The 24,833-nt window shown below is 41.9% G+C and overlaps 3 protein-coding genes across 4 annotated transcripts; 1 reads left to right on the plus strand and 2 right to left on the minus strand.

The window, feature by feature from the left end:
• Positions 1-4,098: 4,098 nt before the first annotated feature.
• On the plus strand, positions 4,099-11,353 carry LOC136442492 (organic cation transporter protein-like). Its single transcript, XM_066439380.1, has 11 exons — positions 4,099-4,268; positions 4,572-4,675; positions 5,185-5,339; positions 5,944-6,112; positions 6,320-6,464; positions 6,715-6,815; positions 6,978-7,112; positions 7,344-7,423; positions 7,907-8,009; positions 10,377-10,589; positions 10,945-11,353. Exons 1-11 carry the CDS (start codon positions 4,146-4,148, stop codon positions 11,012-11,014), a joined length of 1,398 nt encoding a protein of 465 aa, XP_066295477.1. The 5' UTR covers positions 4,099-4,145; the 3' UTR covers positions 11,015-11,353.
• Positions 11,354-11,777: 424 nt separating this feature from the next.
• Positions 11,778-15,376, minus strand: LOC136441624 (phosphotriesterase-related protein-like). Its single transcript, XM_066438017.1, has 7 exons — positions 15,245-15,376; positions 14,596-14,761; positions 13,775-13,959; positions 13,413-13,568; positions 12,948-13,112; positions 12,474-12,688; positions 11,778-12,119 (listed from the first exon to the last, which is right to left on the minus strand). The coding sequence occupies exons 1-7, from the start codon at positions 15,264-15,266 to the stop codon at positions 11,985-11,987; spliced, it is 1,044 nt and encodes a 347-aa protein (XP_066294114.1). The 5' UTR covers positions 15,267-15,376; the 3' UTR covers positions 11,778-11,984.
• A 1,798-nt stretch (positions 15,377-17,174) lies between these two features.
• LOC136441623 (phosphotriesterase-related protein-like) lies at positions 17,175-24,806 on the minus strand. Of its 2 annotated transcripts, none has more exons than XM_066438015.1 (7): positions 22,950-24,806; positions 22,359-22,524; positions 21,297-21,481; positions 19,243-19,398; positions 18,340-18,504; positions 17,864-18,078; positions 17,175-17,512 (listed from the first exon to the last, which is right to left on the minus strand). In XM_066438015.1, the coding sequence occupies exons 1-7, from the start codon at positions 22,969-22,971 to the stop codon at positions 17,378-17,380; spliced, it is 1,044 nt and encodes a 347-aa protein (XP_066294112.1). In that variant the 5' UTR covers positions 22,972-24,806; the 3' UTR covers positions 17,175-17,377. The 2 variants fall into 2 exon arrangements, with proteins under 2 accessions (XP_066294112.1, XP_066294113.1); XM_066438016.1 differs by having other exon boundaries at positions 22,359-22,588.
• Positions 24,807-24,833: the final 27 nt, after the last annotated feature.

Raw genomic sequence — 24,833 nt, forward strand, 5'->3', positions numbered from 1 at the left:
TCCCCGTGGGTTTCCACATGTTGTTGGCGGTGTTCCTGGCCGCCAGCCCCGCCCACCACTGCACCGTGCCCGGCCTACAGACCGTGCAACAGTGTCGGCCTGTGGGGGTCGCCCTGGACATGAGTATACCCTGGACAGAGAATGAACAAGGAGATCGAACTTACAGCAGATGTGGAAGGTAAGAACAGTCACTATGTCACAACATAACACAAACACTATGTCTCAAAAGTATCTACAATCCAGCAATTATTTAGCATCTTCAGCATCTTCAGAAATATTTGTAACGTAAAGTGACCAATTATCGTCTAATTTATTCAAAATGTATTTATCATAAAACCGCGCGGACAGACCCATGGGAAGAAATATCAGCCCTTCTAAAAGAAAAATGCATGGTCTGTAAGTTTTTCTCCGCATGTTTAACGCCGTGCGAGCATTTATTTATACTGAGGTCTATGATGAAGAATTGTGCTAGGGTTACCCATCATCGCCCACTTAAGTCTTTCCCCTCGAATCACCATGGATAGTCTGAATATCACTAGAGAAAGGTTTAACGTCAGCTACTTTTAAAATATACTAGCTATCGTGAAAATTAGAAACACATGATGAAGTACGCGTTGTCGAATTACATATGAAATACGTTACGTTACCTTGAATATTTCTTAGAGCATTATGTAAGTGTCTTGAAATCGTGTTTAGATACGACCAGACAAATGATAGTGAAGTCATTATGTTTGTCCCACCGCTTGCTTGACGCGATGGTAGAAAACAGTGCAGTGAATTTCACCAACATGAGCGGCACGTGGCGTTCACGTGATAAACGCATGGCCATAATGTTATATGTCGTGCAAAAATGTACCATCGGAGCGAGGGTCGTTAGGTTATATCAAACCTTCCTAAAAGTGGAAAGTATTTCTGTATCTGTATCTGTATCTGTATCTATATAGCCGGTATAACCGCCATTCGGCGTAACACACCAGCTTCGCAGGCACGCGGCGCGGCAGCAGCTGGTTATATTACACCGAACGACCTGTCACGTCTAACCTTCGCATATCTAACTGCATGCATTGTTTAAAGCTATCTAATGTGGATGCTTTCACTGTACTTGGTTGTAACGAGTTCCACTCTACGATCGTTCTAGGAAAATACGAATTTTTAAACACATCAATCCTAGGTTGAAAAGTCTGATACTTAAAGGCATGGCTATTTCTTGTCCTTTTCTGAGCTGGTATTAGATACTTATTAGTTGGTACGTCCACCAATTTATTAGTCATTTTGTACATCATGCATAGTCTGGACATTTTCCTTCTCTCCTCGATTGACATCCACTGCAGATCTGATTTCATTTTGGTGACACTAGCACCCCTGACGTAGTTGTTCGTGCAGAATCTGGCTGCTTGGTTCTGTACCCTCTCCAATTTATCTTTGTCTTTCTTAGTATATGGATCCCATACTGTTGCTGCGTATTCTAAGTTTGGTCTTACGAGTGATGTGTACGCAAGTGATTTTACCTTCAATGGGCATGCCCACAAATTACGTTTGATCACTCCTAACGTCTGTTTAGCCTTGTTACCTTCGCTGGGAATGTATGCATTCGCGGTAAGGTTATGTTATCGGTTACGCCAGCTGTAAAGTGGGTCCGTATGTATGTCGAGATCATAAGTCGAGAGAACTTTGACGGATCTTGCTGATTTTTGGTAGGTAAGTGGCGGTTGTGGGAACAAAGGTCAAGTTCGAAAATGGTTAACCTGGCGTTTTCCTTAAGTGCTCCAGTGGACTTTTTTTGTTAGTGTGTTTGTATGTAGACAACATAACTCGACGTATTGATGATGGATCTGCATGATTTTTGGTGGGTACGTAGAGATTGTAAAAACGAAGCTCAAGTTCAAAAATGGGTCACCTTGCATTTTCCTGCGGTACTGCAGTGGGCTGTTTATGTATGCGTATTTGTTTGTTGACAGGATAACTCGAGAAGCTGTTGATGGTTGTGCATGATATTTAGTGAATAGGTAGATTTATTAAAGGGGAAGGTCAAATTCGATGATGGGCCTCCTAGCGAGTACTTTGGGTACTGCAGTGTAGCTTCAAAGTTTGAGGTCGAATTTTCTGCAAGTGCTACGGTCATGATTTTTGTGTGGTAGATAGTCCATGCCACATGAAGTAAGTTGTGCACGTTTGTGCCCTCTAGCGGCTTGTTTGGAGCTGCAGCAGGTGTTTTTAATTTATTTGTTTTGACCTTTGGACATGAATAACTAGACTTATGGTCAACGGATCGTCTTGATTTATGGTATGTAGATAGCTCGATTAATGATTTACATAATTGAATATTCATTATGCAAATCAGTAGCTAATTTGCATAATTAGCAAGGAAAGTTTATAAATCTGCTGCCTTTAAAAATAGGACTCTCAAACATGTGACATATATAGCTGAAAAAGAGAGAGGTATCGATAGATACCAATAATGCTAATAGCTACCTATTTTGCATAATTAATGAGAAAATACTAATTGAAAATACCACAATAGTAAATGATTGGAATTTCATTCTTGTATCATTAGGAAGCTAAGTAAAGGTGAACAATATCAGACAAAAATCATGTATGACAAGGCCTCATTAACATAATTTATAAGGAAATGTCTACAATTCCCTTTCAATTTGCTATTTTTAAGTCTATATATTCAGGTTAAATTGCACTGACAGGTGACCTAGTTTACCGGAGCAGGCTCCCTGTGAGACGTCCCTGGAGGACACATGTGATACTTTACTTGCCTGGTGCAGGGCTCTGTTTTGGGGTCAGGGAGGTCACACAGGCATTTAAACACAGCAGCCTTACGATCTAACGCTCTCCCTGTTGGAAGGTATAGGTTTGATAAAAACTGATTGATATGTCGACTATGAAAATAAGGGCATAATTGAAGCAAATACATTGCCAACAAATTGCCTTATTTTCTGTAGTAAAGATAAAAGTTATGATACCAATTAAGCAAAAATATTCTTACAGTGATTATTTTTATAACTCTTGGGAGAACTCGTATAGGTATAGGTATGGGTTTGTTTTAAACTTTGAAAGAGAATACTAGTAACTCAAGAAGGTGATGACGGATCGTCATGATTTGTAGGGATGTACATAGTTTGAGTGATGATTTACATGATCGTATAAGAATCATGCAAATCATGATCTGTGATGTGAAAAAGTATACAAACCCTTGCATTCCATTGTAGTCAAACACGTGACATGTAACTGAGAAAGAGAGGAATATTGATAGATATCAATTATGCAAACGAATACCTAATTTGCATAATTTATGACAAAATACTATAATTCCAGAGTGGTAAATGATGGGACCTTATTTACATACTGAGTGATAAGCATTCACTCGAAAAGGCTAACATCAGTCGGCGAAGGTATGAGGTCTTGGAACTCTAGTTTGTTATGTTGTTGACATGGGCACCCCACTTTAGGTCGGTTGTTAATGTAACACCCAGGTATGGGTGTTTTTTTGTTGTTGCTAAAGTCTTACCACAAAACTGGTAGCTAGTTACATGTGGGGTCCTTTTGCTTGTTATGTGCATAATGTAGCATTTTTCGGGATTAAACTGCATGAGCCATTTGCTTTGCCATTCCTCGAGTGCGTTCAGATCTTTTTGCAGAAGTTGTGAATCATTATGTGTTGACAGTTCTACATATAACAGACAGTCAATCCTCGAATCGCCATGGATAGTCTGAATATCAAAGAAAGGTTTAACGTCAGCTACTTTTAAAAGACACTAGCTATAGTTTAAGTTAGAAAAACATGATGAAGTATGCGGTGTCGAATTACATATGAGATACGTCATGCATGACGCTTCAGTGCAACTTGCAGTTACTGGTTCAGGAGTTTATTTAGTTATGTCGCTGTAAGTAAACCTATTTCATTGTTTTGTATAAAAGAGAGAGGTTGCTAAGGATTATACTTACGACTTTCCTTATTGTTCATGAGAACTGGCTTTGGCATAATACACCTCGACATGTGGACATGACTCAAACTGGACGATAATTGGTAACGCACGATAATTGGTCACGTTACGTTACCTTGAATATTTCTTAGAGCATTATGTAAGTGTCTTGAAATCGTGTTTAGATACGACCTCCCCGAGGGAAGCTTCAACATGAGCTCCGCGGCCTTCTGGCAGAACCACTCCCCCGAGAATCTGTCAGCCGGCGGGACCATCGGCTGTGACAGGGGGTGGGAGTACGACTGTACCACCTACACATCCACCATAGTCACGGAGGTGTGTGCGTGTTTCTTTTTCAAAGTCTGTTATCCTGTATTCAAATTCTAACGTCGAAGTTTTAAAGTTGAGCTCAAACAAGAATGGTTTAATCGTGTTTCAAATGAGTCTTGTTTCGTTGTACAAACCTTTCTTTCCAAAGAATGTGGGACATTTTATTTTTGCACTTTTTTGTCACGTCATGTTATGTTTCCTTTATACACTCGCAGTAAAGCATGATTTCGCTACTATAGCTTACTATAGGACATAGAGAATTGCCCATAACTCCACCATTGTCTTGTCATACCTTGCATTGTTATACAGTGGGACCTGGTGTGCTCCAGTAACTGGTTGAGGCAGTTGACCACGGCCCTGTATATGGTGGGAAGCCTGTTCGGAGCGATGGTGTTTGGAGACCTGGCGGACAGGTAACGCCACGATGCTAAGGTTTTAGAAAAATCCCAGGCTTTAGCTGGAGTAGACAGTTGTTATATACCGCAAACTCGAAGTTGACGCATCGACGGGCTAGCCTTATTGTCACCAATCATTCAACAGTTCTGGAGAAATTAGTATTCAAAAGAATTTCGCAACATCTAAAGGAAAATAACATACACTGTACTTCACGAACATCAATACGGTTTCCGAAAACAACACTCAACATACATGACCCGCTTGAAATTAGAAGATAAAACTAGAGTTCGGCGATCCCATACCTTCGCCAAATGGTGTTAACGTGTATGAAAGATGTGTTTAAAAGGTGTGTTATGGATTGCATACTTAATGTATGATGATGCTCACCTTCATTTAACTTCCGAATGCGAAAGTATCAAATTAGTTATATGTAACGTTAACGTTATGTATTATTTTCAGAAATAGAGCAGTGTCTGTACAACCATAGTCTAGACGCAAAGCAATCTTTGTCACCTATTTTTTCTAGATTTGGTCGCCGCCCTGCCCTCCTGTCATGTCTCCTGCTCCAGTTGGTGTTCGGAGTGGCCACGACGTTCGCACCCAACCTGGTTCTCTTCGTCATCTTCCGCTTCCTCGTCGGCATGGCGACGACAGGTGTCATCATCGTGACAGCCGTCACGGGTCGGTAGTTAGTTCGTTCTTCTGCTTCGCCGCTTTTGGTTTTATATGACCGTGTTTTACTTACAGACTCTCGAGCCTATATCCGTGAATGATTTCATCACGTTGGCGAATGACTGAATAGGAAGGTTCTTTTATTCACAACCAAGTATTTTACAAGAGCCGACAGTAATGCCCTGATGAAGATGACAGACAGTCGTCGAAACGTCGGCTCTTGTAAAATACTTGGTTGTGAATAAAAGAACCGTGCTATTCTCTCGAACCTACAATTTACAACATTGCACAGCGGATAATTCACAAACCTGAACGCAAAACACACGATGACATTACATTGTACTTGTAATATTACAGATAGATATTTGATACGTTCCTAACGAGCCTCGTCCAGCAATATCATTATATTCATATCGCTGCTTTTGGTTGTTACCTGACGAAAAGAAAGCTTTCTCAAAACTGACGATGACATTGGTTTTGCTTGAAAGTGACGTCTAACCTTGTTGATAAACAATGCATTGAGACCACAACGTTCGAATCGATGTTCTTCTTCCTATCCAGTCATATCTAATTGAACCAAAATCTAAAGGGATTTCTTCTTTTTTTCACCCAGCTGCGGAGTTTGTAGGTCCGTCGGAGCGGGTGAAGGTTGGCGTTCTCCGACCGGTGTTCTACGCGGTAGGAGGAATGATCATGGCGGGAGTCGCGTACGGGATCCGCGACTGGAGAAAACTGCAACTCGCCCTCTCACTGCCGAACCTGTTATACATCCCTTACTACTGGTAACGTTACGTTTGTAAAACTACTATGCTGTAATGTATGATTTTAAACGTACACGTCTGCCATTATTGGAGGTTTTCTCATTAATCTAGAGTTCTTGTCGTTTATAATTCGTCTTCTCTGACGGTTCGTTTCTTTTTCATAACTTCTGTGCGTCAGCGTCGTTACTATCAAAAGAATATCTCAAAATAATCCCCTCCTCTTTGTAGGTGGTTGCCCGAAAGTCCAAGATGGCTGCTGTCACGTGACAAGGTCAAGGCTAAGGAGATCATCCTGATGATGGCGAAGACAAACGGCGTGAACCTGCCCAGTCACGTGCTGGAGGAGAAACTCGCGGAGGACCCAGTCAAAGAGGTACAATGTAGGATAAAGTGATTATGCTCGATCAGTTTGTATAATGCCATTAGGTAACGAACTCAGGTTTTATCTGCTGTTTGTTTTATATGTATATGCATATATATATATATGGGCACCTCCCAGATTTGTTGTGAAGCTTTATTATAGATACATAAATAAAGGAATATCACGACTACTAAACTCTACCAAGCAAGATCAGTTCTGTTTGAAATTATCAACTTTCAATGTGTTTGAAATGTTTGATCAGGACGCAACAGAACCAGAAGAAAAACCCAGACATCACACCATACTGGACCTTCTGCGCACGCCCAACATGAGAATGAAGACCCTCGTCATCTTCTCCATCTGGTATGTTCATATCGATGAGGTTCTCACTATCAGCGTTCAAAGCTGTATGCATTTGAATCAATTATTCTAACATTTACGTTTTCCCACTCAAGAATGGTTTTCTCTGTTAAAGCTGAAACAGTTGGGCAAAAAAAAACTTTTCTTTATTTTTTGTCTCAACAGGTTTGTGAACAGCTGTGTGTTCTACGGTGTGTCCTTGAACATCACGGACTTGAGTGGGAACGTGCACGTGAACTTCCTCATCTCCGTCGCCGTGGAAGTCCCAGCCTACGCCTCTCTGCTGTTTCTACAAGAAAGGTATGCCGGTAGAAATTCTTTTTTTGTACAATGTGCGCTCTATATTATATGTTTCTCCATCCGGGTGTTTGATATGAAATGCTTCACACGATATATTTCTCATGATATAAACCCGGTGTTTTAAATAATAGACGTACTGCTACTCTGTTGAATTCTACAGTCCAATTGAAAATGATTGTGTAGTAATTAGAGAAGTGTGTATTATATGTTTGTATTATATTTGTTTTTCAGGCTTGGCAGGAAGGTTCCGGTGTTACTACTTGAACTGCTGACTGGAGTGGGTCTGATTATCACTGCAGCGCTTCCCCCAGGTTAGTGTGCTCCAATGGTACATTGCTAACTACAACACTGTACACGGGGGTTATTACGGAGCAATCTGCCTACTTCAATAAAGAGATGGGTCCTTGCTGTCACGTTCTGCTAAGGTTAAGAAACAATTCGCAACAATAAACTTCATACACCGGATTTCGCCCAGAACCGAGAGGACCCGGGTTCGAAAACCCGATATGCCTCGATGTTGTGCCCTTGGGAAAGGCACTTTACACGACTTTTATCACTCCACTCAGGTGTGAATGGGTACCTGACTTCGGTTGGGGAAGGTCGCTTTGAGGTCAACTGCTGGCGCCGAATGGCAGCCGCCTAGACCCTTCCGACAGTTCCACAATGTGCAAGTGTGGATAAAATATGTATCTGTTCGGTATTATATGATTGCAAACCCTGCAGCAATTCAGCACTGGCTGCCATTGCACGGGTAATTTGTGACCAATAAACCATTATTATTATCTGACCGACAGGAAGTTTGCGGGTGACCGTGGCGATGATCTCTAAGTTCTGCATCACCAGCGGCGCGCAGGCCGTGATTATCTACACCGTGGAGCTGTTTCCTACTGTCGCCAGGTAACAGGAATACAATTGCTGAAAAACATATCACATCTACTTTCCTCTGTAGTTCCATCCAACGCATTACCTCTTGTTATCAGCTGTAGAATATTGTGGAAAGTGTAAAAAGCTGAGTCAACGTTCTGTTGCCACCATCATCAATATATCAAGGTGGCACCGAAGTCTCAATAGTATACAATCACATTGTGAACAAGAGTTCGGAGACCTCAAATCTCCATGAAATATATATTATGCAAATAAGCCCTACATTTGCATAATTTGTATTCGACCATGTTCACTGTCACATAACTTCCAAATGCCACAAGTATGAAATTCCAATTATCTACCAATATGGAATCACATTTTTTTCTCATTAATTATGTAAATTAGGTCCTCGTGGGCATAACCTTTATATATCAATGCCCTTTATTTCTCAGTTACATATGTTGCATTTCTGAACTGCCGTACTATTGCATGCATGGAGTGGATGTATAACATTTCCCCATTAATTATGCAAATTAGATTCTGATTTGCATGATTACCATTTCATTATATTGAGTAACACTTAAGCTATCCACATAATAGAAACAAGTATACAGGTTTGGTTGTATATTCCTCTGTGGTTTGACCATTAGCTGTGGGGTTCGTGCTGGGGACTCCTTGACCCAATTCCAAACTGACAGGTAACTGTTACCACCTGTTACAGCATGCCTAGAATGGTAGTAGAGATTTTCATTACTTATGCAAATTCAGTCCCAATTTGCATAATTTGCACTTCATTGTGTACATCAAACTAGAGTTCCACGACCTCATACCTTCGCCAAATGATTTTAACCATTGTGACTGACGTATGAGGAGTGTTTCTCATCAATTATAAATCATACCAGTTGATTGTCTTAAAATATGACATGTCCAAAGTATGAGCTTAACAAAGTATGAGCTTAACAAAGAATGTGATGCTAATATTGATCATCAATTATGCAAATGAGGCCCTTATCAGCATAATTTGATTCAACGATGTTCACATTCACATAAATTCCCGATGCCACAAAAAAAGTATTAAATGCATAAAATTTCCGTCATTTACCAGTATGGAATTATAGTAGTTTCTCATTTAAGTATGCAAATTAGGCCCACATTTGCATATTTTCTATCTTCAACATTCCTCTCTTCCTCAGTTACAATTTGAATAGTCATATCATGGCACAAAGCAGATTTTTAAAGTTGCCTCATTAATTATGCAAATTAGAATCTGATTTGCATAATTATCGGCCAATCATTCTAAGCATCACACAAGCTATCGACATACCAAAAATCATGACCATCCATCAAGGCCATCTTGAGTTATTGTATTTTCTCATTAATTATGCAAATGAGGTCTTCATTTACATAGTTCATATCAATTAATATTTCTCTCTTCCTCACTTACATATGTCACATGTTTCAGAGTCCTATCATGGAATTTGGCGGATGTATAAACTTTCCTCATTAATTATGCAAATTAGATACTGATTTGCATAAAAAGTATCTAATTATGTTCATCATCACTCAAGCTATCTACTTACCAAAAATCATTGCCATCCATCAAGCCCTTCTTGAGTTATTCCCTTTCAAAGTCAGATGCAAAACCTGCTCCTGCAGTTCCAAAAATGCCGCTAGGGGGCCCAAACCCATACCACTTACTCTCTGTCCAAAGAGCTATCTACCACTCAAAAATCAGTTCCATAGCATGTCCAGAACACGAGATATCAAAACAGGAAGTTCCGCTGCAGTACCATAACAAGCCGCTAGGGGACCCAAAATCTAATCATTTCCTAGTCTCATCAAGACCTACCCACCTACCAAATATCAAGACAATCCATCCAAGCCTTCTCGAGTTATGCTGTACATTACATACATACACACATACATACAAACGCTGCCCTCTGCATAACCTTCTCGGCGAAGGTAATAACATGAAAATCTGTCGTTCCTTTCTTCAGTTATTCTCTTTAGAAGATTTTGACAAATACGCCATTGCAGTTCCAGTGACACATACCAGGGGGCCCAAAATCGACATTGACCTTTCTCCTCCCAACACCTACCCACCTAAATATCATTACAATCCATCGAGATGTTCTTCAGTTATGCTGACTTGAGGCATCAGGGCACATACCGTACACACACGCAAACACACACGCAAACACACTCTAAACAATATCTCCATGAAAAAACGTTTTTTCATGGAGATAACTATACTATATAGCCATGGACGTATTTCAGAGAATCAACCGTTATAGCGGGATGGACAATCGTTTAGATGTAACACCCTAGCCTGCGACGTTGGGAGTGGGCTAAAGCTAACAAAGCTGGACTCAGGCTAGTAACACCCTGACTTCTCTCTAGGAATATCGGGATGGGTTCGTCCTCCATGGTCTCCCGTGTCGGCTCCACCATCGCGCCCTTCACGTGGCTGCTGGCGGACGTGTGGCGCCCCGCTCCGTTCCTCCTCTTCGGCGTGATGACGACCGTGGCCGGGCTGCTGTGCATGCTGCTGCCGGAGACCAAGGGCGAACAGCTGCCGCAGACACTGGAGGACGGGGAGGAATTCGGCAAGGGGTGAGCATTTAAACGCGTAAATCCTTACTAATACTCAAACACACATACAGGTTACCAACTACGTTTTCTGGTACAGTCTGGAGGGCGGGTGAAGTTCTGAAAGAGATGAACTACTACATGAAGCTGCTAACTGTAGTACTGCTATGTCAAATAAACGGCAAAATTGGCTCTCAGTCTCACTCGTTAAAGAATGACAGGACTATTGACTTAAAAACCTGTTGTGATGAACCTAAAAATATGCCACTGTACCTTATTCGCAATTGGGAGCTTTATGTTTAGTACCAAGAACATAACAATGTATTCAATCAAATACATATTCTAACCTTTTTTCTTAATATATTTACTTTGCTTACAGTGCGATGCGTAGGACTTGGATCAAGACACTCAGGCGGCTTCGGCTCAGGAAATCGCCCCTCAGTGCCTAGTAGTGGTGGGCGGAAAGCGTCATCTGGCGGTTGTCTTCATGTTAGCATACGTGTCACATTTGTCAAGTACAATTAGATGGTACAGTGAAAATATAGATTTTATGAATCCAAAACAAAAGGTAGACACGAGTCGTTAGTTATCAGGAGACATCTGCATCAACTTCTCTCTCTTGTTTTAGTCTGGTATCCAAGCCTATTATAGCACCTGAGGCTCCTCTCTGCAAATTTACGCAGAGGAGACTCGGGAGCTATAATAGGTTTGGATATACACTTGTGTTGCTTATACAATGATAATAATAAATATAACAGAACCAAAGTCAATAACGGTTGATGACTTGATACTTGTTTACTAATGAATTCATGTGTACACATTTCCTTCCGTTCTGTTTATCAGGTCAATGCTAGCACCTCGTCCTCAAGACAAAGGAAACATGTGTTTGCGGCTCCCTCCTTCAAAGCAAATCCCTATATTTACCCGCTCGTTAGACAATTTTGGTATCATTGAACTCAAACCTCTTGTTGTTGTAAATCACAAATAAACTTTGGTGGAAATATTTTTTTAAAGAAAGTGTTTCAAGGTTTTGTAGTGTTGTAATTAAGAACTTCTCGCAGTCAACGCCAAAGAACAAAAGATCATACATGAACTTTTATGGTATGCACAATCTACTACATTTCTTTATCTATACAGCCTTGACAAAGTCCTTATACCTCTTACAGAAATGTAAACAGTGAAATTATAAAAACGAAGAACCAGCAACGGTAGTAATGTAAATGTGTTTTATTTATCAAAGAGCACGTGACTTACACTATACAATAATGTAACAATGGCTTGTTTCGAATCCTAAAGGGATTATTGCTATCATGCACTAATTAATAACCTGTCTCACTCTGCGCTGTAGAATTGATAACTACTAATTACTGGTTATCAATATTTACTTGAGTGCAGCACATCTTGATACACGTGAATGTTCTACTTAAAAGTTAGCAACTGTTTAGGATTCTGAACGAGAATCTTATTGATGTCTTTCTCGGATATTCCTCTGCTGCGCATCATGGGTACAACATTGAGCAGGATGTGGGAGTATCCGTGGCCGCCATAGTGCATCTAGAAACAAGAAACACTCATTAGCCATTTTCTATCATAACTCAGTATGCAACCTTTGTTACCTTCGCCAAGAAGGTTATGTTTTTGGACCGCATAACCCTGTGGATGGATCTTTATGATATCTGGTAGGTGTGGGAGTCTTAAACATGAATGTCTTGATCTACAATGGGCCTCCTAGCGGCTTTCTATGGTACTGCAGCGGAACCTCCAGTTTTGACATCTCTTTGCAATTGATTGTATGTATGCATCTTGGCCACGCAAACTAGATACTCTAACTTGTACCAACAATAGTGTGAATTCTGTAAAGATTCTCGGGAAACGGACAAAGGATTAAAAGACCAAAAGCAAACGTACCAGCCGATGTTTGGTGTCCACGTCATGAGAGATGACGACTTTGTCAGCATGTCCCTCCTCCAGCACCCGGCGGATCATCTTGATCCTCATGGCGTCGTTCGGCATGTCTATGTCCGCCCACTGGCAGTGGGAAACCTCCACTCCGAAGAAATCCCACTCTAGGTAGGTACCCAGCGAGGCAAACTCTAGAACGTCCTCGAGCTCGAAAAAAGTACCTGTGATTGGAGACAGGATATTTTTCAATAGAAAACAGGTACATGAAACAATATGTATCAAGTGATGATATTACAACACCTGTAATACTCTTGAAAGAACGTTGATGATAAGCTGGTTATCAATTCTTAACTCCATCCTCTGAAGGGTGGTGACCTATATAAGTAAGGTTACCGAACCCCTTCTTTAACACAATGCGTTTATTCTACCATAGTAATCCATCGAGTTAGTTGTAACGTTAGAAGACAAGTGAAAACTTACTGTCAATGTGACACATTAACGTTGCGCCGACGTCACCACCTGCTTCCTGCAGTACACGAATGATCTCAGAGGGGGAGCCTGTGTGCCCTCCAGGATGGATGATGACAGGACAACCTGTCTCACTCTGTGCTGTTGCCGCGGCCTTGAGAACTTTCAGTTCATTGTCTAGAAAAGTAAATCAGTAGAGGCTGAAAAGAAACGCCTAGAAAGACCCTATACTTAAATTCGGTAAAGGAGGTTATGATTTTACCGAGTGGATTTTTTTCGTGTTTGCCTAGAAACAATATTTTTCTGCCTTGGTTATGTGAGAAAGTCATAGCCCAGGTCTTAAAAAGTAATGCTTATAATTAGGGCACTATTGTGGCTTCCGAAATCAATTGTTCGTACATGTGCGTGTCTTTGTTTGAGAACGCTGGCGCGGTTTGTGAACTCCACACCTCTGTTAAAGTCATAAATTTTTCTCACCTGTAAGCGGCCAAGAACAGCCGATCTCCCCGATCACCCCACACCTGACATCAGTCCCATCAGCCCCCTGGGTGATGTCGTGGACCATGGTAGTCACCAGCTGCTCATGTGTGAGGTTGTCCATGTTGGAGGGATGCGTGTTGGCCGTGTAGTAACCTTCAAATGAACATACATGTATTATGATACCTGTATTATACAGCCCAGTATGTTATTGACTGCCTTTGTAGCATTTTACTAGTTTTATAACATTATGTAGTGATACATGTATGCATATATGCAAGGAGGTTAAACCTCCTTGGTATAAGTCAAGATCCATTCTTTGTCTTGGCTTGGGTCGTTATGCTATAAGAATTATTTCCAACCTGTGCCACAGATAACATTCACTCCTGTTTCCATGGAGATCTTCTTCAGTTTCCAAACATCTCTGCTCAGCCCGAGGGTGGTGCATTCAATGATGGAAGAGCCCCCATTACGTCTGAAGAAGTTCAGCTCTTCCACCATGTGATTCTCCTCGCCATGGAGATTGAGGTTTTCTAAGAAGTTGTACCTTGAATGGAAGATAGAAATGTCGAAGTAAATCTCTGAATAGTAGACATGAATTGTGTTGATATTACAAAACTATTGAACTCGCTGTCACCAGTAGCCTGGATGCCAGACCCCCAGTCTCTATGATATCTATCATATGATAGACATTGGGCGTCTGGTATCCAGGCTGTCAATGTCATTGGGTACTCGCCGTCACCCAGCAGGGCGGCAGCCAGTTAGTGACGTCCCTGCCCATAGAGAAGCCTGCCAGCATGAGCTTCGAATTAATTGTTAAGACAAACGCTAGATATCGACCCACCCGCCTTCAAACAGTGCTACCCAAACCGCCGATCTCTGGCCCCAACCGGCTCCTACTGGTTCCAGCCGGCCCCAGCGTCCTCACGGTTTATTGACGTAAGGCACATACACCGAAGAATAAGATGAAGCTTTTTACAGCAATGCACACTCGGTTTTGCCAAAATAACGGACCAGGAAAACTTAGGATCAGAGCGGGAATGTTTTAGGTCAAAACCAAAAGATTTCGTTTTACTGATTTGCTTTCCTTGTTCGTATCTCGTGCAAAGCATGGATGCAATCCCCATTCACACTCCTCACTCTTTACATCCAACCTCAGTAATGTTAAAAAAAGAGAACCTACGGATATTGTTTGATGAATCCCAGACTCTTCGGATCCATCGTGAAGGACACGGTATCCAGGTGAGGAACATATTGGGACGGCTTGGACCAGAAGCAGGAGAAGTCTGCCACCAGGTGTTCATGTGTCAGGGTCTTACCCAGGCTGTCTGGGTCAATCCAGCCGCAAACTGGAACACAAGTGTTCATATGTCAGGGTCTTACCCAGGCTGTCTGGGTCAATCTAACCACACACTGGAACACAAGTGTTCATGTGTCAGGGTCTTACCCAGGCTGTCCGGGTCAATCTAACCACACACTAGAACACAAGTGGCATATCGATGGGAGGAAACAAGTCACATGGACAGCACTTTAGGAATTTGACGGCGACACAAGCTTATTTTGAAAAGCCATGACTTTCTGCAGATGATTCAGAAGTAGTAGACAATATTGCGATAGACAAAGTTAATCAAGTGGTAGTTTCCCTAATGTTTTCCGCCTAGAATCGTAGCGTGCCGCTCCAGAACCTTAATGATTCATAGATACATTCATGAATGTAGTAGAAAGATAGCCACTATTAGTTCATCATGACATGTCGTGTGTCTATCAAGCACTAGACGTACTTTTATGTCCAACAAGGTCCTTGAACCATTATTCCATAGTAGTTCACTTACCTGTCTGAATTTTCCCTTTCATGTTTAAGTCCCACCAGTCTGACTCAAGCACAGGTCTCACTAAAAGAACAGGTATGATATCATGCACAAACCAAGGCGCATGCGTTAGCTGGCTAATCAAGCCACATACGTTGCTGACATGTGAGTCTAGACTCATGTGTAAACAGTTCTGTTTATTAGATAAGTAGGTTACTACGCCAGACAAGACAATTGGAGGATGTTGACGGCCCCCTACTTCAGGTAAATTCCTAAATTAACGTGTTAGACAAATCTGATATCATTGAACTCAAGCCTCTTGTTGTTGCCAGTACGAGCGGTACTTAGGTTGGGCTCTATTAGGGCATGAAGTCCTAAGTTTTAAAAAGGGAAAGACTTTCGATCGAAAATTCCGGAGAGTCAATTCATTGAGTTGGATAACAGTTTCATTTCTCATAAAATATAACGTAATATATGCGCTTTTACTCAAATCCTGAAATGGTTATTTCTATAGCCCGACTAAATCGCGCTTCTAGTGGCTGGCCGACTGTTACACCTCCTGTGGGCAGGGGTCATTAACCCCAGTCAGCGAGAGGTTGTGTAAACACAGGCTAGTTATTTCTATGGTTAATTAGAAATGGGACAGTGATGTAAAGATTTTTTTCAAAAGAAAGTGTTTCAAGGTTTTGTAGTGTTGTAATTAAGGACTTCTCGCAGTCAACGCCAAAGAACAAAATATCATACATGAACCTTTATGGTATGTACAATCGATAATCTCTAAAGGTATGAGTGTATTTTTACTCTAGCCTCAATAGAGGTGGTATCTTACACTTTATTTAAATCAGAATTGCTGAGACGTCCAGTTCTTGACGACCTAAGACTCTTTTTACGGTCTCCACTCCCTCTAGTGGAAGACTATCTATAGTTTGCCCATTCCCCTATTCATACAGCCTTAGCTAATCCCAAATACCACTTACAAGAATGTAAACAATGAAATTATGAAGACGAGAAAGATGCAACATTAGTATGCAAACATGCATTTTTTCATCAAACAGCACGTGGCTAACCCCATACAATGTAACAATAGCTTGTTTCGGTTTCTAAAGGGATTATTGCTGCGTACAGGGCAACACATGTCTGTTTAAAGGTCACTCTACTTAAAGACTAGCCAATGCTTAGGATTGTCAACGAGAATCTTGTTGGTGTCTTCCTCGGATATTCCCCTGTTGAGCATCATGAGTACAACATTGAGCGTGGGAGTAGCCGTGACTGCCGTAGTACATCTACAAACAAGAGACACTCATTGGTCATTTTCTATTGTATCCGTAACTCAGTGAGTCACCCTATTAACCATATACATCCTTTCTTACCTTCGAAAAGAAAGTTATGCTTGTGGACAGCATAACTTAAGAACCATTGAGGATGGTGATCTCGAAGCAGATCCCTCTGGCTGGCCGATACGATTTTGCCCCCATGGAGATCTGCTTGGAGATTATGAGGATGGATCCGTATGATACTTGCTACGTGTAGGTGGGTAGAGGTCTTGAAAATTAAGGTCAAGACCGACAATAGGCCTCCTAGAGCCTTTCTATGGTACTGCAGCGTAACTTCCGGTTTTGACATCTCGTTGCAATTGATTTCATGTTTGCAGATTAGTAACGCAGAATAGCTTTGTGTTTATCTATTCTGGCCTCAATAGAGGTGGTTTCTTGGGCTTTATTGAATTCAAAATGGTTGGAATATTACAATTCAAAGAAATGATTAATACCGAACGTTTACCAACAAATATGTCAGGTTATTGTCGACCTAAGACTCTTATTACGTTCTCCGTATATGTATCTACATTTATCTGTAGTTGCCCATTTCTTTATCTATACAGCCTTGACAAAGTCCTAATACCTCTTACAGAAATGTAAACAGTGAAATTATAAAAACGAGGAACAAGCTACGGTAGTAATGTAAATGTGTTTTATTCATCAAAGAGCACGTGACTAACACTATACAATAATGTAACAATGGCTTGTTTCGAATCCTACAGGGATTATTGCTATCACTAATTAATAACCTATCTCAATCTGCGCTGTAGAATTAATAACTACTAATTACTGGTTATCAATATTTACTTGAGTGCAGCACATCTTGATACACGTGAATGTTCTACTTAAAAGTTAGCAGCTGTTTAGGATTCTGAACGAGAATCTTATTGATGTCTTTCTCGGATATTCCTCTGCTGCGCATCATGGGTACAACATTAAGCAGGATGTGGGAGTAGCCGTGGCCGCCATAGTGCATCTAGAAACAAGAAACACTCATTAGCCATTTTCTATCATAACTCAGTATACATTTACAACCTTTGTTACCTTCGCCAAGAAGGTTATGTTTTTTGACCGCATAACCCTGTGGATGGATCTTTATGATATCTGGTAGGTGTGGGGTCTTAAAGTGAATGTCTTAATTTACAGTGGTCCTCCTACTGGTTTTATGTGGTACTGCAGCGGAACCCCCGGTTTTGATATCCCTTTGCCAATGATATTATGTATGCATTTTGGCAGAATAGATACTCTGACTTGTTCCAACAATAGTGAATTCTGTAAAGATTCTCGGGAAACGGACAAAGGATTAAAAGACCAAAAGCAAACGTACCAGCCGATGTTTGGTGTCCACGTCGTGAGAGATGACGACTTTGTCAGCATGTCCCTCCTCCAGCACCTGGCGGATCATCTTGATCCTCATGGCGTCGTTCGGCATATCGATGTCCGCCCACTGGCAGTGGGAAACCTCCACTCCGAAGAAATCCCACTCCAGGTAGCTGCCCAGCGAGGCAAACTCTAGAACATCCTCGAGCTCAAAAAACGTACCTGTGATTGGAGACAGGATATGTTTTAATAGAAAAAGTGTACATGAAATATTTTGCTTCAAGTCATAATGTTATAACACTTGGAATACTCTGAAAGATTGTTGATAATAAGCTGGTTATCAATACTTATCTGAAGGGTGGTTAACTATAAAAGTAAGGTTACCGAGCCCCTTTTTTAACACAATGCATCTATTCCACCGTTACGGTAGTAACAATGAAGTAAGTTGTATGTAATGTTAGAAGAAACCGAGTGAAAACTTACAGTCCATATGACACATCAATGTTGCGCCGACGTCACCACCTGCTTCTTGCAGTACACGAATGATCTCAGAGGGGGAGTCTGTGTGCCCTCCAGGATGGATGATGACAGGACAACCTGTCTCACTCTGCGCTGTTGCCGCGGCCTTGAGAACTTTCAGTTCATTGTCTAGAAAAGTAAATCAGTAGAGGCTGAAAAGAAGCGTCTAGAAAGACCCTATATTTACATTTGGTATCAAAACGGAGGTTATGATTTTACCGAATAGATTTTTATTTCGTGTTTGCTTAGAAACAATATTTCTATGCCTTGGTAATGTAAGAAAGTCATAGCCCAAGCCTTAAAACTAAAAAGTGTTTTAGCCCCCCCCCCCTTGTGGCTTCAAAAATCAATTTTTCGTACATCTGCGCATCTTTCATAAGTTTCCTAGTCTTCAATATCTAAATAGCACAGAAAAACTCGTATTCCTTATGGAACTAGACAAACCGTGTATTATAGGCTCCATATGTTCATACATCTACAACTGTATTAAGAAGCGAGAAGGAATTGAACCTGTACATAACAGTATTAGTCTTCACATGTATAGAATATCACGTTTTAACATCACTAATTATTTCACTGCTTTATCACCATGACCTTTTGTGGCAGAGACTGACATTCTCGTATAGGGCTGTTTAGCCATAGTCGACGCTGTAGGGCTGTTGTGAATTAGGATTTTCCCATGGTCAATACTGACCGACGGAGGCCATATTTATATGCTTTATCACCATGACCTGTACTTAGCTTGTAAGAGCAGAATCGGACAATAAAGTTATTTCACTCATTCATTCATTCATTCATTCATTCATCCATTCATTTAAGAACGCCAACGCGGTCTACAGACTGTGAAAGTTGTATAGAGCGTCTCACCTGTAAGTGGCCAAGAACAGCCGATCTCCCCAATCACCCCGCACATGACGTCAGTCCCATCAGCCCCCTGGGTGATGTCGTGAACCATGGTAGATACCAGCTGCTCCTCTGTGAGGCTGTCCATGTTGGGGGGATGGGTGTTGGCCGTGTAGTAACCTAAAAATACCGGAATATATTAGGATATCTTTACTATACAGCTCAATATGCTTTTGATTGTCTTTGTAACATTTTACTAGCTTTATAACATTACATAGTGATACGTTTGTGAAGGTTAGACATCCAGGTAACAAATATTTAAAGAGAATTCAAACTCTACAACTGGATACGAATTCGGAGATTTATTTCCGGACGTTTCGAGTGACATCCATCACTCTTCTTCAGCGTCACTAAAATGAACTAGCAGAACTAACCAGTACTTATATACAATGACTAGAAAAACCGGTTTTACATGGCAAATCACACAGTCATGCATAAGACGTATTGAAATGTAAAACAAGATCTGGAAGGTTCCTATGGTAAGACAACACCATAGGAACACTATTGTCCTTTGGTTGGGGGGAGGGCGCGGTCCCAGGTACCGGAGAGTTCTACGCGGAGTCCTCCCTTCCTGTTTAGGGTGGGGTTGTAGATCCTACAACCCCACCCTTGGGGTTGCGCTATGGGGTCACCAGTGTCCCCGATAGTCGTCAACCTGTACATGGAGAAGTTTGAGAAAGAAGCCCTCAACAGCTTTCCTGACATCCCTCCTGCCAACTGGTTCCGGTACGTCGATGACACTTGGTGCAGGATCAAGAAAACTGCTGCAGACAAGTTCTTCGAACACATCAACCAGGTGGATGAGAACATTAAGTTCACTCAAGAGGAGAGTCAGAACAACACGCTGCCCTTCCTGGACTCCAAAGTCATCGTGGAAGAAGACGGCCACCTCAATGTGGATGTATACCGGAAGCCCACCCACACCGATCAGTACCTAGCCTTCCAGTCCCACCACCCCTTGGAACAGAAACTGGGTGTCATCAAAACCCTGTTTCACCGAGCCGACACCATCATCACTTCAGAGGAAGCCAAATCCAACGAGCACAAACACCTTGAGAACGCCTTGAGCAAGTGTGGCTACAAACGATGGACTTTTCACAAAGCACTCAAGCCGACTGATGAATCCAAGAAACCTTCGAACCAGAAACATATGCAGAAGAGGAAGACAACAGCGAATGCCACTATTCCGTACATCCAAGGAGTGTCAGAGAAACTGCGGCGTATCCTTCAAGGTTTCAACATCGCCACCAGCTTCAAACCCTACTCTACCCTCAGACAGAAGCTGGTCCATCCCAAGGACCGCGTACGCAAACACATCAAATCTGATGTCATCTATAGACTTAAGTGTGAACATCCACAGTGCCGCGACACCTACATTGGAGAGACCAGCCAACCCCTGAAGACAAGATATGACCAACATTGCAGGGCTACAGCAAGCAAGTACTCATCAGCCATCTACCATCACATGAAACATAACAAGGGACACTCATTCAGACTGGAGACAACGGACGTCTTGGATCGTGAACCACGATGGTACGAACGCGGAATCAGGGAGGCCATCTACGAGAGGATCTACAACCCCACCCTAAACAGGAAGGGAGGACTCCGCGTAGAACTCTCCGGTACCTGGGACCGCGCCCTCCCCCCAACCAAAGGACAATAGTGTTCCTATGGTGTTGTCTTACCATAGGAACCTTCCAGATCTTGTTTTACATTTCAATACGTCTTATGCATGACTGTGTGATTTGCCATGTAAAACCGGTTTTTCTAGTCATTGTATATAAGTACTGGTTAGTTCTGCTAGTTCATTTTAGTGACGCTGAAGAAGAGTGATGGATGTCACTCGAAACGTCCGGAAATAAATCTCCGAATTCGTATCCAGTTGTAGAGTTTGAATTCTCTTTAAATATTACATAGTGATACATATATGCATACATGCAAGGAGGTTAAACCTTCTTGGAATAAGTCAAGATCCATTCTCTATCTTGGCTTGTTATACTATAAGATTTATTTCCAACCTGTGCCACAGATAACATTTACTCCTGTTTCCATGGAGATCTTCTTCAGTCTCCCAACATCTCTGCTCAGCCCAAGGGTGGTGCATTCAACGATGGAAGAGCCTCCATTTCGTCTGAAGAAGTTCAGCTCTTCCACCATGTGATTCTCCTCCCCATGGAGATTGAGGTTGTCTAAGAAGTTGTACCTCGAATGGAAGACAGAAATATCAAAGTAAATCTCTGAATAATAGACATGAATTGTGTTGATATTACAAAACTGTTGAACTCGCTGTCACCGGTTGCCTGGATGCCAGACCCCGAATCTCTATGACATCTATCACACGCGATAGATATGATAGAGATTGGGCGTCTGGTATCCAGGCTATATCATTGGGTACTCGCCGTCACCCCGGAGCAGGGTGGCAGCCAGTTAGTGGCGTCCCTGCCCATAGAGAAGCCTGCCAGCATCAGCGTCTAATTGTTAAGACAAACGCTAGATATCGACCCACACGCCTGCAAACAGTGCTACCGTACCAAACCACCGATCTCTGGTCCCAACCGGCTGCTACCGGTTCCAGCCGGCCCCAGCGTCCTCACGGTTTATTGACGTAAGACACATGTTGCGTCACGTTCTGTGGGCAGGCACGGTTTGTGACAGTGCCCGCGTGTCACAAAACATGCCATGCCTGGGACGAAACCACGTTTCGTAACACGCGGGCACCGTCACGAATCGTGCCCAATCGTGCGGTTAACAATGAATTATGAATGCCGTAACAGAACACATACTATAGTAAGGGGCTAACAAATTGATTTGGGGGGGGGGGTAGTTGCGAGATCACCAGAGGGGTGAGGGGTTCACATTCACGGGGGGTGCGAGATCCCTGTGACACCGGCCCCAGCGTCCTCACGGTTTATTGACGTAAGGCACAAACACCGAAGAACAAGATGAAGCTGTTTAATTTACCCCCAATAAACACTCGGTTTTGCCAAAATAACGGGCCAGCAAAACTTAGGATTAGAAACACATTCACACTCCTCACTCTTTGTATCCAACCTCAGTAATGTTGAAAAAAGAGAACCTACGGATATTGTTTGATGAATCCCAGACTCTTCGGATCCATTGTGAAGGACACGGTATCCAGGTGAGGAACATATTGGGACGGCTTGGACCAGAAGCAGGAGAAGTCTGCCACCAGGTGTTCATGTGTCAGGGTCTTACCCAGGCTGTCTGGATCAATCCAGCCGCACACTGAAAAACAAATGTTCATGTGTCAGGGTCTTACCCAGGCTGTCTGGATCAATCCAGCCGCACACTGGAACACAAGTGACACATCGATGGGAGGAAACAAGTCACCTGGACAGCGTTTTAGGAATTTGACGGCGACACAAACTTATTTTGAAAAGCCATGACTTTCTGCAGATGATTCAGAAGTAGTAGACAATATTGCGATAGACAAAGCTCATCAAGTGGTAGTTTCCCTAATGTTTTCCGCATAGAATCGTAGCATGGCGCTCCAGAACCTTAATGATTCATACATACATACATTCATGAATGTAGTAAAAAAAAATAGCCACTATTAGTTCATCATGACATGTAGAGTGTCTATCAAGCACTAAACGTACTTTTATGTCCAACACGGTCCTTGAACCATTATTCCATAGTAGTTCACTTACCTGTCTGAATTTTCCCTTTCATGTTTTAGTCCCACCAGTCTGACTCTAGCACAGGTCTGACCCAAGCACAGGTATGATATCATGCACAAACCAAGGCGCATGCTTTGTTGGCTAATCAAGCCACATACGTTGCTGACACGTGAATCGTTGTCTATTGCGTAAACAGTTCTGTTTATTAGATAAGTCGGTAACTAGGCCAGGCAAGACAATGAGAGGGTGTTTACGGCTCCCTACTTCAGGTAAATTCCTATATTTACGTGTTCGACAAATCTGATATCATTGAACTCAAGCCTCTCGTTGTTGCCAGTACGAGCGGTACTTTAGGTTAGGCTCTATTAGGGCATGAAGTCCTAAGTTTAAAAAAGGGAAAGACGTTCCCAAACAGATCCAGAAGTCATCGCAAACATCTAAAAATGACATATATTGTTAGGAATTAAAAGTGTTCTCGTATTAAACAGGACACGCGGCTAACAAATACAATAAAACTTTATTGGCGTGAAAGTTCATCTGGGTTGGTAAATTCAATAATGAGACATCATAGCTGAAGATAGCTTACGAGAGCTGAAAAAGACCGGGAGATTCCATCGAAAATTCCGGAGAGTCAATTCTATGAGTTGGATAACAGTTTAATTTCTCATAAAATATAACGTAATATATGCCCTTTTTCTCAGATCCTGAAATGGTTATAAGCAGGCTGTCTGGATCAATCCAACCACACAATGGAACACAAGTGTTCATGTGTCAGGGTCTTACCCAGGCTTTCTGGTTCAATCCAACCACACACTGGAACACAAGTGTTCATGTGTCAGGGTCTTACCCAGGCTGTCCGGGTCAGCACTTTAGGAATTTGACGGCGACACAAGCTTATTTTGAACCACCATTACTTTCTGCAGAAGCTTCAGAAGTAGATTGAGATTATCAAGTGTCAGTTTCCCTAATCTTTCCGCATAGAATCGTAGCTTGCCGCTCCAGAACCTAAATGACTCATACATACATTCATGAACGTAGTAAAAAAAATAGCCATTATTAGTTCATCATGACATGTCGTGTGACTATCAAGCGCTAAACGTACTTTTATGTCCAACAAGGTCCTTGAACCATTATTCCATAGTAGTTCACTTACCTGTCTGAATTTTCCCTTTCATGTTTTAGTCCCACCAGTCTGACTCAAGCACAGGTCTGACTCAAGCACAGGTATGATATCATGCACAAACCAAGGCGCATGCTTTTTTGGCTAATCAAGCCACATACGTTGCTGACACGTGAATCGTTGTCTAGTGTGTAAACAGTTCTGTTTATTAGATAAGTCGGTTACTAGGCCATCCAAGACAATGAGAGGGTGTTAACGGCTCCCTACTTCAGGTTAATTCCTATATTTACGTGTTAGACAAATCTGATATCATTGAACTCAAGCCTCTTGTTGTTGCCAGTACGAGCGGAACTTTAGGTTAGGCTCTATTAGGGCATGAAGTCCTAAGTTTAAAAAAGGGAAAGACGTTCCCAAACAGATCCAGAAGTCATCGCAAACATTTACAATGACATGTATCGGTAGGAATTAAAAGTGTTCTCGTATCAAAAAGGACACATGGCTAACAAATACAATAGAATACAATTAGCGTGAAAGTTTATCTGAGTTGGTAAATCCAATAATGAGACATAATAGCTGAAAAATAGCTTACGAGAGCTGAAAAAGACTGAGGGATTCGATCGAAAATTCCGGAGAGTCAATTCATTGAGTTGGATAACAGTTTGATTTCTCATAAATATAACGTAATACATGTCCCTTTTCTCAAATCCTGAAATGGTTATTTCTATAGCCCGACTAAATCGCACTTCTAGCGGCCGGCCGACTGTTACGCCTCCTGTGGGAAGGGGTCATTATCC

The sequence above is a fragment of the Branchiostoma lanceolatum genome, chromosome 9 (genome assembly GCF_035083965.1).
Source record: "Branchiostoma lanceolatum isolate klBraLanc5 chromosome 9, klBraLanc5.hap2, whole genome shotgun sequence".
Classification (NCBI taxonomy): Eukaryota; Metazoa; Chordata; class Leptocardii; order Amphioxiformes; family Branchiostomatidae; genus Branchiostoma; species Branchiostoma lanceolatum.

Excerpts from the sequence above, each read along its gene's own strand:
- LOC136441623 (XM_066438015.1), bottom strand. The coding sequence starts at position 22,971 with ATGAAAGGGAAAATTCAGACAG. Across the intron at positions 22,525-22,949 it reads GAAAGGGAAAATTCAGACAG|TGTGCGGCTGGATTGATCCA; the intron begins GTAAGTGAACTA and ends TTTGTTTTTCAG. Across the intron at positions 18,505-19,242 it reads CTGTTCTTGGCCACTTACAG|ACAATGAACTGAAAGTTCTC; the intron begins GTGAGACGCTCT and ends TTACTTTTCTAG.
- LOC136442492 (XM_066439380.1), top strand. The coding sequence starts at position 4,146 with ATGAGCTCCGCGGCCTTCTGGCAGAACCACTCCCCCGAGAATCTGTCA. Across the intron at positions 6,465-6,714 it reads CGGAGGACCCAGTCAAAGAG|GACGCAACAGAACCAGAAGA; the intron begins GTACAATGTAGG and ends ATGTTTGATCAG. Across the intron at positions 8,010-10,376 it reads CTGTTTCCTACTGTCGCCAG|GAATATCGGGATGGGTTCGT; the intron begins GTAACAGGAATA and ends ACTTCTCTCTAG.
- LOC136441624 (XM_066438017.1), bottom strand. The coding sequence starts at position 15,266 with ATGAAAGGGAAAATTCAGACAG. Across the intron at positions 13,960-14,595 it reads GGATTCATCAAACAATATCC|GTACAACTTCTTAGAAAACC; the intron begins GTAGGTTCTCTT and ends CTTCCATTCAAG. Across the intron at positions 13,113-13,412 it reads CTGTTCTTGGCCGCTTACAG|ACAATGAACTGAAAGTTCTC; the intron begins GTGAGAAAAATT and ends TTACTTTTCTAG.